This window comes from Pithys albifrons, chromosome 7 (genome assembly GCF_047495875.1).
Source record: "Pithys albifrons albifrons isolate INPA30051 chromosome 7, PitAlb_v1, whole genome shotgun sequence".
Lineage (NCBI taxonomy): Eukaryota > Metazoa > Chordata > Aves > Passeriformes > Thamnophilidae > Pithys > Pithys albifrons.
In genome coordinates, this window is record NC_092464.1 from 35,379,662 (window position 1) to 35,391,702 (window position 12,041).

The following is a 12,041-nucleotide window of genomic DNA, read 5'->3' on the forward strand; positions in this document are numbered from 1 at the left end:
TTTCTAACCTTCTTTGAGACTGAGAAATGACAAGAACAGATTTGTTGGTGAACCTGTGTTTACCTTGTGGCTGCCCTTGGTGGAATGGTATTAAGCAAGTGTATGGGGAGGTTATTGCTTTAAAGAATGTATTTCCATTTTTAAATGCCATGAAAACCCCAAGTTTTTGAGTAGGAATATTTATATCTGCTGGTTTATTTCCTCTTCTTACTACTGCATAAAAATATATCCTGACACTGCCTTGTGGCATTACAATTTTTACTGTGGTGCATTATGGTTTCCAATGCACATCACTTTTTATATGTGGTAGCTTAAAGGGAAAAGCCGTATCCAGCAGGGAACTGAAGGGTGAAACACTGCCTCTTTGAAGTCAGTGAGAAAAACTATTATTGCCTTCACTAGAGGGGAAGTTTCAGCCAAGCATTCAGGGAGAAGCATGGAGCCATATATTGATTTTATCTCTTGGCAAAACTGTAGAGAAGAGAAAGGCAGTGCGCTCATCTGGAATCTAGGATGCTTAATGCCAGTAGACCTTTAGGAAATTGTGTTACATAGATGAATGGTATGTTAGTCCAATGAAACATCCAAAATCTCTATATTTGACTTCCAAGTCCATAAATGAAGAAGAACCCAACTGCAAAAACATTATAGCCCATAAGATTTCTGTTTACATATGTAATACAGAGTTGAACATATTTAAGAATACCACAGCCAAGCTTGAGACTTTCTCAGCCTATGTTAGTAAATTGCAGAGTATACAAAATTATATTTAGACACTATTTCATAAAGAGGCAATAAATATTTATAAATAAAAAACTTATTAATACAGGAACTCTCCTCTAGTAGCTGTCCCTCTATAATTTAAGATATTTATAGCTAATTAAGAGAGTCTGGTATCACAGTTAAATGGGAGAAATATTGAGATAAATAATTCATGAACATCTGAAGTAAAACACTACTAAATAGATATTTTGACTAATTTACTTCTGACAAATAAATGAGCAAAGCTTTGTTTTTTCAAGAGTCTAATGAACACAATTTTCTATTCTTTAGCTGGAATAAAACTTATTTTGGACAACTGCCTAATTAATTTCTAAAGGCTCATAACCCGACATATAACAAATCATGCAGCTCCACCACTATTTGTGAATTTTGAGTACCTGCAAACATTTTTGCATTGAACAGTTCTCAAATCCATCAGCCAAAATTTGTCAGTACCAAGAAACGGTGAGAATGTTGGAATAGCAAATAAATTTGTTAATTAAATCCTCAGAGGTTGGCATATAAATCACATACAAGAAAAAAAATGACAGGAGAGTTAAAGCACTTCTGCTCTGACCCCCGCTCTTTCTTCCTTCTTAATGAAAGAGTAAAGCTGAGGCTTTGATATCACTGCTTTGTCATGGTAATTGGGAAGCTGTGAATTCAACATGATGACTTTACTGTAGGTTCAAGAAAGAAGAGATGTTGAACTATGAGGAAAAGTATTTATTTAAATGCCAGTCTAGATAAAAGGCCAAAGGTTAATAAAAACTATGCATTGTGTGTCATGCAGCTTCTTTTTAAGTATGATCTACTTGAAACAAATCTATAAGAAAATCTCAGTGTAGGCCCAGTAGGCCCATATTTCATATTGAGTTTTCAGTATACAGTAACATAAGAATTAGAATACTCATGAGAGTGATTATTGTTGTTAAGTTCTTCAAAATTATTTCTGTTCTTGTCTTTTTCACCTCTTCACCTACATCAAATTATGTGGTAGTGCAATTGTTTCCAATAATTATAGAGAAGAGGTTAAGAGAAGCTGTTATACAAACATGACCTTCACACTAAAATGAGATCCATTCTGTTCAGAGAAAGGCAGTACAGAAATATAAAGAAACCTCCTCTTTTCCTACATGTGTGGATCTTTTTTGATACCTGTTGCCTGGACCAACAAAAGGCTTCATTATTCAAAATTATGAGTGTTTATGGTTCAGAAAAAAAAGTTAAATCTACAGTTAAATATTTAATAGTCTTGTGTCCCATCTCTGGAAAAATTTAAATGAAATTCTGTCATGTTCCAAAGTAAGAGCTTCATCATGATGTAAAGTAGAACTATAGTGCAAACAGTTTGGACTTTTAAATTCTGTTCCCTAAGGCAAAAGCTTTGAAATTTCCTTATTATTACTAAGAAAGGAAAAGTACATTGAAGTTCAATTTCATCAAAAATGTTTCCGTACAAATATTTTTTTCTGATCAGATCTAAAGGCAGTTACATAGTTGACTGGAAATGTCAAAATCTTTACCAGCTTCCAGTTGCAGATTAGAGCTTCACTGTGTAAAAAACTTTGAAAACAACATAATGAGGAGATTGTCTGCCCTAGTGAACTCTCAATCTGAGATTTAAGTAAAATAGGGTGTATGAGACAGGAAGGAGGAGGAAAAGACAAACAGGATGAATCTTTATAAATTAGTTATAGCACAGGTTTAGCACTCAAAAGTGATGACCAAACCCTTTGCTGCATGCTTTTTACAGAGCTAATAAAATTCAATAGATGCCTTGAGTTTGAAGGTGCAGAGCTAAAAATTGCATCAAAAAATTCCTTGAAAAATTTTGAAACTATAACAACTAGGCATTATGGGTCTCAAACCTTCCTCTTTGGAATATGAGGGAGAAAAATAAGAAATCACAGAGAGTCTTGAACTACACCACCACCTGCTGTTGCAACCATTATGACTCACATAATTTATTCATACCCAAAACCAGTGTGCATCTGTTATTTATCGATATTTTGCTTTATTTTTCTTATTATAGCTTCTGTTTATATTGAATAAAGGTTCCAAGTACTGTGGAGAGTATATAAATATGGATTATATATTGCTTATAAAGGCCTTTCCCTTTCACAACATCAAAGAATGATAAATGCATTTCCTCCTTCCCAGCTAAGCAATATAAACATCAAAGGAAGGATTAGCATTTTAGGTCTTTGCACACTAAATCTTTTTGTTATATGTCTTGCTGTCTTGCACATACCATTTGTATTTCTATATGCATTACATAATCAGAGCAGTGGGCCAAACATCTTCACTTTCCTCTCATTTACATAATTAAATCCCAACATTTTTGCCAAGGTATCTACACTCAGTCTGAATTAACAACTGACAATTTTCATCCTGAAATAAATTCATTAACTAGCACTCAAATTCTTATCCTCCCTGCCAGGCAAAACTTTATGGCACATAGTAAGGCACTACTCCTCTGCTCTAATAACCCAGAAGTCAGATATAGTGGATTATGCCAGATTCCACAAACATAATCTGAGATGCTGTGACTGTAAAACTGGAAGGGCCTTAAGGATTCTACTGCAGACACCTACAGAGGCCTGACTGCTAGAAGTGAACATGAAGTGTATTGGATGGAGAGGGCTTAAGGCTGAGGAGACTCAAGACATGCTGATTTCAGGCCAGATTCTTTTAGAAGGGCTCTTATGAAATTGCTTCTGTACAGTGAAGATTTCAACAGCTGAAAGACAGTGATATAAATGATTGTCTGCCTAAGATTAATTTCTTTCAGAAAGAGTGAGCCAGGATGATACAGAGATTCATGTTGCTGCAGGCCCTATCTAGTGATCTTTTTTTTTGTAATCTATTTTTAATCCATTTTAGATCTCTTTTTCTGCAGCAGGAAGCATTCTTCCAAGTCAGTAAAAGGAAAGAAGTTCTAAACAGAGGTTTTTGCCTCCACTGCAAAAGTACTTACTATGTCTAAAGTTGAATGAGAGGAAACCAGGACGTTAAATGTGTGGATACTTAGCTATGCATTCAACCATTTGGTCAATAGGGGAAAATCTGTCTTCTTGAAGGAAAGAAGTGCAGTTCTGCCTGCTTTCCTTTATTTGTTATTTTTTGGTTTTCGTGGTGCTGTCCAGGGAAAGGGTGACTTTCTGCTTGCTTTTATCACACGGGAACATTAAAAACTATTCATAAGCTAGGACTTGCCTTCACACAGTTATTACAAGTTAGCTATAATATTAATGAACATGCAGCAGGCAGGTGGCCTACCTAATCTACAGAGCCTTTGTGTTGAAATAAGGACACAAACCAGTACATACCAGTTTTTTGGGGAACCAAGGTTCTTCCAGAGGCCACGCCATAACACAAAAGCAGCACAGTCACCTCATCAGCTGTCAAAGTCACTGTGTTTTGCACTGATGGCTCTCCAAATGCAGGTCTCATCCTGCTTACACTTATAATTTTACCAAAATACATTGTTCCAGCTGAGTTTGTGTGATAATGAAATTGTGCATGTACCTACATGTCAACAAATTCAGACTTACACTGTGAAGGAAAGTTACTTCCAAAGGTAATTATACTTATTTTTGTGTCAGGTTTGCTAGTTCTTGGGCTGCAACATTTATTATATGAAGTAATTCCATGATATTTACTCATTTTCAGTTACTGGAGAACAAAATGTGTGTAACCTCTAGCTTGAACAGGAGTTCTACCATGCAGAAGTATGAGAGTGGGTAATTAGGGTATAGAAATGACCTTTTAGAGTGGAGGCCAGTTCTGTGCACGCTGTGCCTCACCGAAAAAATCTGCTGCACAGGCTTGAAGGGTTCACCCACGTGGGTAGAGCCCTTCCCAAAAATTTTTATTCATGAAGCCTAGCCATGCTGAGCTGGGCTTTCACGTTAGGCAGGCATTCACTTCTTTGCAATTTAGGTATATGCTGAGGACTAGCTTGTTAAATCTTTGGTCTTTGACAAACTTCTTAATCTTTTAATTAAAAAAAGGCAAAGAAACAGCCTCAAAAAAACCCCAAATATTGAACCTCTGACATTAAAAACTGCATTGAACCAATCTAGAAGCAAATAAATCTTCAAGGAATCTTCCCCAGGAATGAAAAACAGAAAACCTTTCAGATCTTTCTCATAAGTAATGCAAAGCATACAGTTTGGTATTTTTTCTTTTCAAGTCACTGTTAATGTCAAATGCAGTGTTCTAAGTTCAAACAGAGGGAAATGTGGTTTTTCTGAGTTCCTCAAAACTTTTAGAAGCTGGGACTTCTCATCAAAATGCAGATGTCCTGGAAGTATTTGGTTCTATATGGAGTGTAAAGTGGAAGACTTTTATCAGATTTATATGAGCAGACACTTGTGGAAAGCCCAGGAGCAGTTTACATCACAATATCTAGTTTATAATTTAAAGTTTATTCTTGACATCTGGGTATTTCTGCCATTACTAAGGGATAAATCTGGGCTCTGTACAAATTAGACTAGGACAAGATCCATTCACAGTTTCTACAAAATTGCACTGTCTTTACTTTGCACTTTTTAGACATAACAAGGCTTTTTTTGTGTCCCTTAAATTTGCTTCCCCTTTGATCTTGTAATTTCCCCTCTAATTTCATGGCTTTTATGTTCTTTGCTCCTAACAAGAAAAAGGCATTCTGTCTTCAAATGTGAAAGAATTTTTTTTAATCTACAGTACATTTCACTTAAATCTATTAATTGACCTTTGTTGTAGAAATCGAGGTTACACAACCTTATACCTGCAGTTACCACAAAATTATAAACAGTTGCCTGTCCTTCAAAGGTACACACATTCAAAACCAGACATGTACAGACTCACTAGCTTTGAACAGAAAATATTCCATTTACAATTATTGGAATACTCGGAGCAGTCACTCTTTGAAGAAATTCCTCTCTTGATTTATCCAGATTTATGGCTGGAAAGATAATTTATAATTAATTATGAAATTTTTTCTGTGTGCAGAGTCTCAGCAGAGTAAGGAGGTTTTCTCTCTTTCAGGTTATTTGCCCCTTTCGCTGCAGATGCTGCCAGTGTTGCTAATACCACCATGTTTCACCAATCACATGAGACATGTTTCTGACAGTCGCTGGAGAGACATGAGGGCTAGACAGAGACAGATTATTGAGGGAGAAATGAAGACATAATGGACTACAAGGAGGCGAAAGAAAAAAAGAAAGAAAAGAAAAGAAAAGAAAAGAAAAGAAAGAAAGAAAGAAAGAAAGAAAGAAAGAAAGAAAGAAAGAAAGAAAGAAAGAAAGAAAGAAAGAAAGAAAGAAAGAAAGAAAGAAAGAAAGAAAGAAAGAAAGAAAGAAAGAAAGAAAGAAAGAAAGAAAGAAAGAAAGAAAGAAAGAAAGAAAGAAAGAAAGAAAGAAAGAAAGAAAGAAAGAAAGAAAGAAAGAAAGAAAGAAAGAAAGAAAGAAAGAAAGAAAGAAAGAAAGAAAGAAAGAAAGAAAGAAAGAAAGAAAGAAAGAAAGAAAGAAAGAAAGAAAGAAAGAAAAGGGAGGAGGAGCAGAAAAAATGACCATGTAAGAGACAACTGTTCAAAACATCACAAGCACTGTGAGTTAACAATTTGCTACTACAGTCCTGATGTTTACCATATTAATATTTTCCTACATCCTAGGTATCAACCTAGCTTTATGACCCACCTGCCTTTCTCATTTTGTCCTCAATATTCAAGCTTGAAAACGCATGGCACAAAATATTTGGCCAAAGACCAAAAAGCAGTGACATGCCTGTCCTGTTTTTATCCCTATACGGGGCAATTTACAGATTAATAGTGCTAAAGCCTGGTTTGAAGCTCGTTCCTTCTCACACGGAACAAGGTGTCATGACAAAACCGAACCTGGGAAACCAAGCTGGCCGCAGCCGCGTTCCCAGCACGCCGGCAGGAACCCCGCGGGGGTGCGGGACCGACGCCCCGCTGCCTCGGCGACAGGATCGCTGCTGGCGGTGTCCCTACCGCTAGAGGGGGTTCGCGATCTGTTTTCCCAAGCTAAAAATGCGAACGGACTGCAAGATCTGGGAAGCTCGGGCTGTGTTTTGGCTGCGAAAGAAAAGGGAAGCGGCTGGGCGCGGGTCAGAGAGCGGGCAGGCGGTTTCCATGCGCCTCTGAGACGCGGTGTAGCTGGGTGGGTGAGGCTTAGATTGCCAAAGAAACTTTAATGCGCTTCCTCGCTCCCGAAGTAACTTTGTGTTACAGACTCCCTGTTACGAAACATGGAAGGCTTTCATAAATCAGCGTCATGGCAAATAGGTTGTAAGCTTCTTACAGATCCCGTGCCAGCAAGCCTGTGCCATGCCACGCCACTCCAGTGCCCACCTTCCTGTAGTCCTCGCACCCTCATTTTACAAAGTGAGACGGAAGCTTTGGCTGGAGATAAAGCACTGCAAAGGGAACAAGAAGGGTAGTCAACAGGAGGAAGCCTCCAAGCGATGCTTTCTTGGCTTTTTCTCTTTCCCACTGGCACACTAAGACACAGGCAGTGGCCCAGGCTGGTTGGCCGCAGACTCGACACGTATCCCCGTTGGATGCCTGGCCCCAGCCCCCCGCGTACCCCCAGAGCTGCCGGGACAGCGACCGCTCGGCAGTGATGGGGAGGGACAGATCTTAACTGTGACCGGCCCGGGACCCCGCAGTACCCGCTGTGCACCTGGCGGGGAAAATCCGATGTCGGTCTGGGATTTTTGTCCCTAAGAAAACGGATGCCAGGAGGGAGGAAAAAAATAAAATAAAAAGGGAAAAAAGTGAGAGTGGGAGCGTGCCAAGTGGAAGGGGTAGAGCCGCGAGAACAGAGGTTAGCCCGCGGGGGAAAGAGGCGGACGAAGGGCGGCGGGGGCGAGCGCCAGGGGTGGGGGCGCGGAGCCCACACTGCGGCATCGCCGAGTTGGGCGCGGGCCGAGGCACTCAACAGGCGCTGCCGCCCCGCCGGGACGGGCGCCGGCACATGGCACGAGCCGCGCTCGCCGCCAGCCCCGTGCCAGGCGGCGGCGGCGGCCAAGAAGGGGCTTGGCTGCCGCTTGCCGGGGCTGCCGCGCCGCCGGGGCTCGCCCGCCCGGGACCCACCCTGCCCGCTCAGCCGGGCCAGGCAGCCCGGCCGGCAGCGCCGCCGCTTTCTTTGTGTGCGCGAGGGGAGTGCGGCGGGTCCCCGCGGCAGGCTGTCAGCGCTGCCCGCGAGGAGGCGGGGAAGGGAAGGGACGGGAAGGGAAGGGAGGAGGCGAGGGAAGGCGCTGGCAGGGCGGCCCTCCCGTCCCCGTCACAAGGTAAGCCCTGCTCCCCAGGGCGGAGAGAGGCGCTGCAAGCGCCGCGGGGCCCTTTCCCTGACCTGCCGAGCGGCTTCGCCCAGCCCCGGAGAGCGGCCGGCAGCGCCCCGGCGTGTCACCGCCGCCTCCTGCTCCCCGGCGGCGCGGGGAGTCGAGCGCGGGCTGCGGCGGCGGCTCCGGCACTTTGCGATGGGCAGGCGGCAGCGGCTGCCGGACAGCAGCGGGGGTCGACGCGGGGCTCGCAGCTAAGGGGCACGGAGGAGCGACCATGGCCGCATCCAGCAACTCCAGTTTGTCCGGCTCGTCTGTTTCCTCCGGTAAGTTTCTCCGGCGAGCGCCGCATTTCTCCGCTCCCTCCATTTTAGCAGGGAGCTACCTGTCTGAAGAGCGCCTCCCGTACCGCCCGCCCCGAGCGCCCCCGGCCCCGCGGTGCTCCGCGAACGCCGGGCGGGCGCTGACCCCGGGAGCGGCGATACCTCTGCCCGGGGTCGCATCTTCCTTCAGGCGGCGCCGAGAGGGGAAGCCAGGACAGGCGGGGCGCGGCGCGACCCGTCTCGCCTCCCCGCCCTGTCTTTGTGTGGGGCGAGGGACAGGGGAACCCCACGCCCGGCTCCCTCGCCGGGGGAGCCGCATCCCTCCTATGTCGGGAAGGGGCGCGCCCGCGGCCCCCCGCGCCTCCACACGTTACCGCGAGCTCCCGCCTCTGGGTTTGAGTGGGCAAGGGTATTCAAAGACCACCGCGCCCCGCTGACGGGCATCCTCTGCCGTGGTCCCCGCGGGGCGGGACCGGGCCCGTATCGCGCCCCAGCCCGTGATGGTGCACGAGGTCGGGCGGGTCGGCGCTTCCAGACGTGCCCCTTGGCGGTCATCGTGGCACACCTTATGTTTTGAGTACTTTTACAAGGCCACGAACAGTTAAATTCCCGATACCGATAAAAATGCTCCAGGTGGCGGATCGCCCCAGGGTTTCGGCCGCGGGGCCGTGCCGCGGGTGTGAGGAGCCTTGTGGCTACTCTGCGTTTTAGGGTGCTGCGGCGGCGCGGTGTGGCTCGGCTCGGCTCGGCTCGCTGCCCCGCGGACCGGCAGGGCTCGCTCAGCTGAAGACCCGCAGGAAGGCAGAAAAGTTACGATGCGTTTTTAAGCGAAGCAACCTGAAATTGAAAGTAGTGGTATAACAATACCACTGCCTGCAGCTTAGCTCACGAGCTGTTCATATGTAAGTTACAAGAAACTGGCTGAGAGTAGCATCCTGGCGTTTTAGTGAGCTGAAGAAGTAAAGAGAAGCATGAACAACTTTAGGGTTCAAAGGACTTGTGACTCAGTGTTTTATTTGTGGTGCCAGATTGAGAATTTGAAAGAGTGCTTCTTAAACCTAGCAATATGTGCTGTGAAAAACAGGCAAGCTCCTTTGACTATCAGTACAACTCTAGGAAAATATAAATAAATCCAAAAGGCAACTATGTTTTTTTTAAAAGAAAGATGATGTATGTAACCTACACAACATATTCTATATTACTGTTCCAGCCTGCAACACTTTCAGCCAGCTCCCAAGAAAGAACTAGGTCCTAAAAATAAATATTTATTCCAACACTTTTAACAAAAACCCACAAATACTGCAAGCCCTGATTACCTTAACTAGAAAGCACCTGAAAGAAATTGGCAGGAGAAATTCTGCCTTGTGTTCACTTCCGCAATGCAAGAGTTGCAAGAGCAGAATGAAAATGAGCAAGAGTCAAGCCAACTTCATAGTTTGTTAGTTAAAATATTTATTTGGACAATGTGATTTTATACAGAATTTGTATATTTTTACATCTAAGTTATGTGATAAAACCAGAAACAACTTTAAAAGCCCACATTGGAACCTGTGAACCTCTTTCTTGATTCTTAAACCAAAAAACTGCGGAAGGGTGTCCCCAGCCTGGAACAAGTGTGTAGCTTCCTTACTTCATGAATCTCAAGGTCTGTCTTGCATACTGTAAGGATGCTGAGTGCATACCTCTGGGTCCCCTCTGGCTTTACTGATTCTAGGCTCCAGGACCTGTCTCATGAATTGAGAGATGGGTCTCCCTTGCAGTCTTGGTTTGAATGCCTCAACTGCAGGGAAGAGTGGGAGTTCAGCCACATCCTTGGTCTGAGCAGTTGAAGTCGTCCAACTCCAGGTGGCCTGCTGCTCAGCAGGTAAATCTAGCAGCAGCTTAGCATCTAGCCAAGGAACTGAGCTCTGGGTTTTGGATGTAGATCACTAAAAGTCAGCAGGTTTGACACTTTACAGTACCCTGCTTTTGTATGAACTCCCAGCTATGGTCTACAACAATTTATGGTTTATATTTTGTTTTGTATTTTTACAAGGATGAGCACAGCTGAGCCTTGGCCCATGCTTGGGGCTCTTAGATGCCACAGTAGTGCAACTAATAAATACTGTGAAATACTCCATAAAATAACTGAGTACCTTGGCTTTCATAACTTACGACCTTGGAGTGATTTTTGGTTTTTTTTCAGTAGATTCGGTCTGTATTTCTTCTGTGCATATATTAATCAGTAGTTAAATTTGCTGCTGCATGATAAAGTTTCCAGTATTAGCAGACAAACCATATCTGACTGCATGCAGCTGTATTTTGGCTTTCTGTGGTTTCAGTTCTCAGAACTCAGCAAGTCTTACAGCATACTGTTTACATGATCTAACCAAACAGTCTTGCTTTAAAATTTAATTTGGTAGAATTTATATGTATATTTAACTTGGCAATATGAAGATTTACAAACAGTATCATTATTTCTATCCACAGAGGAGGGAAGGTTATACTACCACAATGTATTTTGCTAATAGAAAAACGAAGTGAAGTTTGAGGTTGATAGCAGAATACCATGCTGCAGAACTCACCTGTACTGCTGACTTGATGCTTGGCCTTGATCAAACCGTGTAATGCATTGCCATCTTTAAGAACAGCTCAGTATTTGTCCATCTCATAGGGAACTTCTGAAGCCAAATAAAAGCATAACTGATATAATTCTTCCAGATCTTTAAATAATCTAGAAATGATTAACATATTTGCAAATCATTTTTAGTTTCAGCAAAAAATGACTGGTTTTTTTCAGAAATAAACCTGCTTGTGTACAAACATTCTGACAACTAATAAACCTGTTCATCTTGAGACCATACAAATAATTCAAGTTTGAGATCACTGTTAGGTTTTGCTGGTTTTTTGAGGTAGCAACAGAAATTATGCCTCATTTCTATCCTTATATTAGTGTCTATAACATCCAAATATGTGGTTAGGTTTGAGCACTAGGATCTGGTACTTGAAAAGTTATAGGTGTTTGTTTTAAGAACTTCTGGGGTTAATAGCTGACCTCTGTATGCATGAGTTAAAGTTGAATTGGTTGACAGCCAGATTCTGGCCCATCTGAACACAGTGCAACTCAGAGCACCTCCAGATTCCTTCCCTAGTCTCATCAAGCATTGGGTCAACTTCTGTTGCCTATATGAAAAGAGGGAAGGGCTAGCTAGAATCTGTCTTAATAGGAATAAAAAAATTATTGTCTGGATGCTAGTAGTGGAAATTACAGTTGAGTGGCAGGTGGCAATTCTCATTCACTTTTTAAAAGGGGTAATTTTCTCTGTCTTCAACCCACCTCTTAAAATACAGATGGTTCTTCTTTAGCCAGTGGCTATCTCTAATATTCTTTGTAGGTGAGCACAGATGTGTTGTAGGAACAAAGTAGTCACAGTAGGCCTGGGGAGGGAGGAAGTTCACCTGTGAATGCTGACTGCCAAAACCTGAGAATGTGTTACTCCATTTATGATGTAACATTTCTGCTTCAATACCTACCAATTCATGTCAATGAGAAAAAAAAAGTTTATCTAATGTGAGAAAGCTGCCCAAAAAATTCGTGGTGTAGATATTCCACTTACCTACTTAATGTTTCCATAAATGTGCAAGGGGGATTTATAGTCTTCACTTGAACTTCTGTCTACAGATTTT

At 42.9% G+C, this 12,041-nt stretch overlaps 1 protein-coding gene across 1 annotated transcript in view; it reads left to right on the plus strand.

The window, feature by feature from the left end:
* Positions 1 to 8,239: 8,239 nt before the first annotated feature.
* Positions 8,240 to 12,041, plus strand: part of CHN2 (chimerin 2) — a 159,955-nt gene continuing 156,153 nt past the window's right edge. Inside the window, exon 1 of the mRNA XM_071561008.1 lies at positions 8,240 to 8,378. Coding sequence (XP_071417109.1) covers positions 8,330 to 8,378 — 49 coding nt within the window. The 5' untranslated portion in view covers positions 8,240 to 8,329. The remainder of the gene's footprint in view (positions 8,379 to 12,041) is intronic.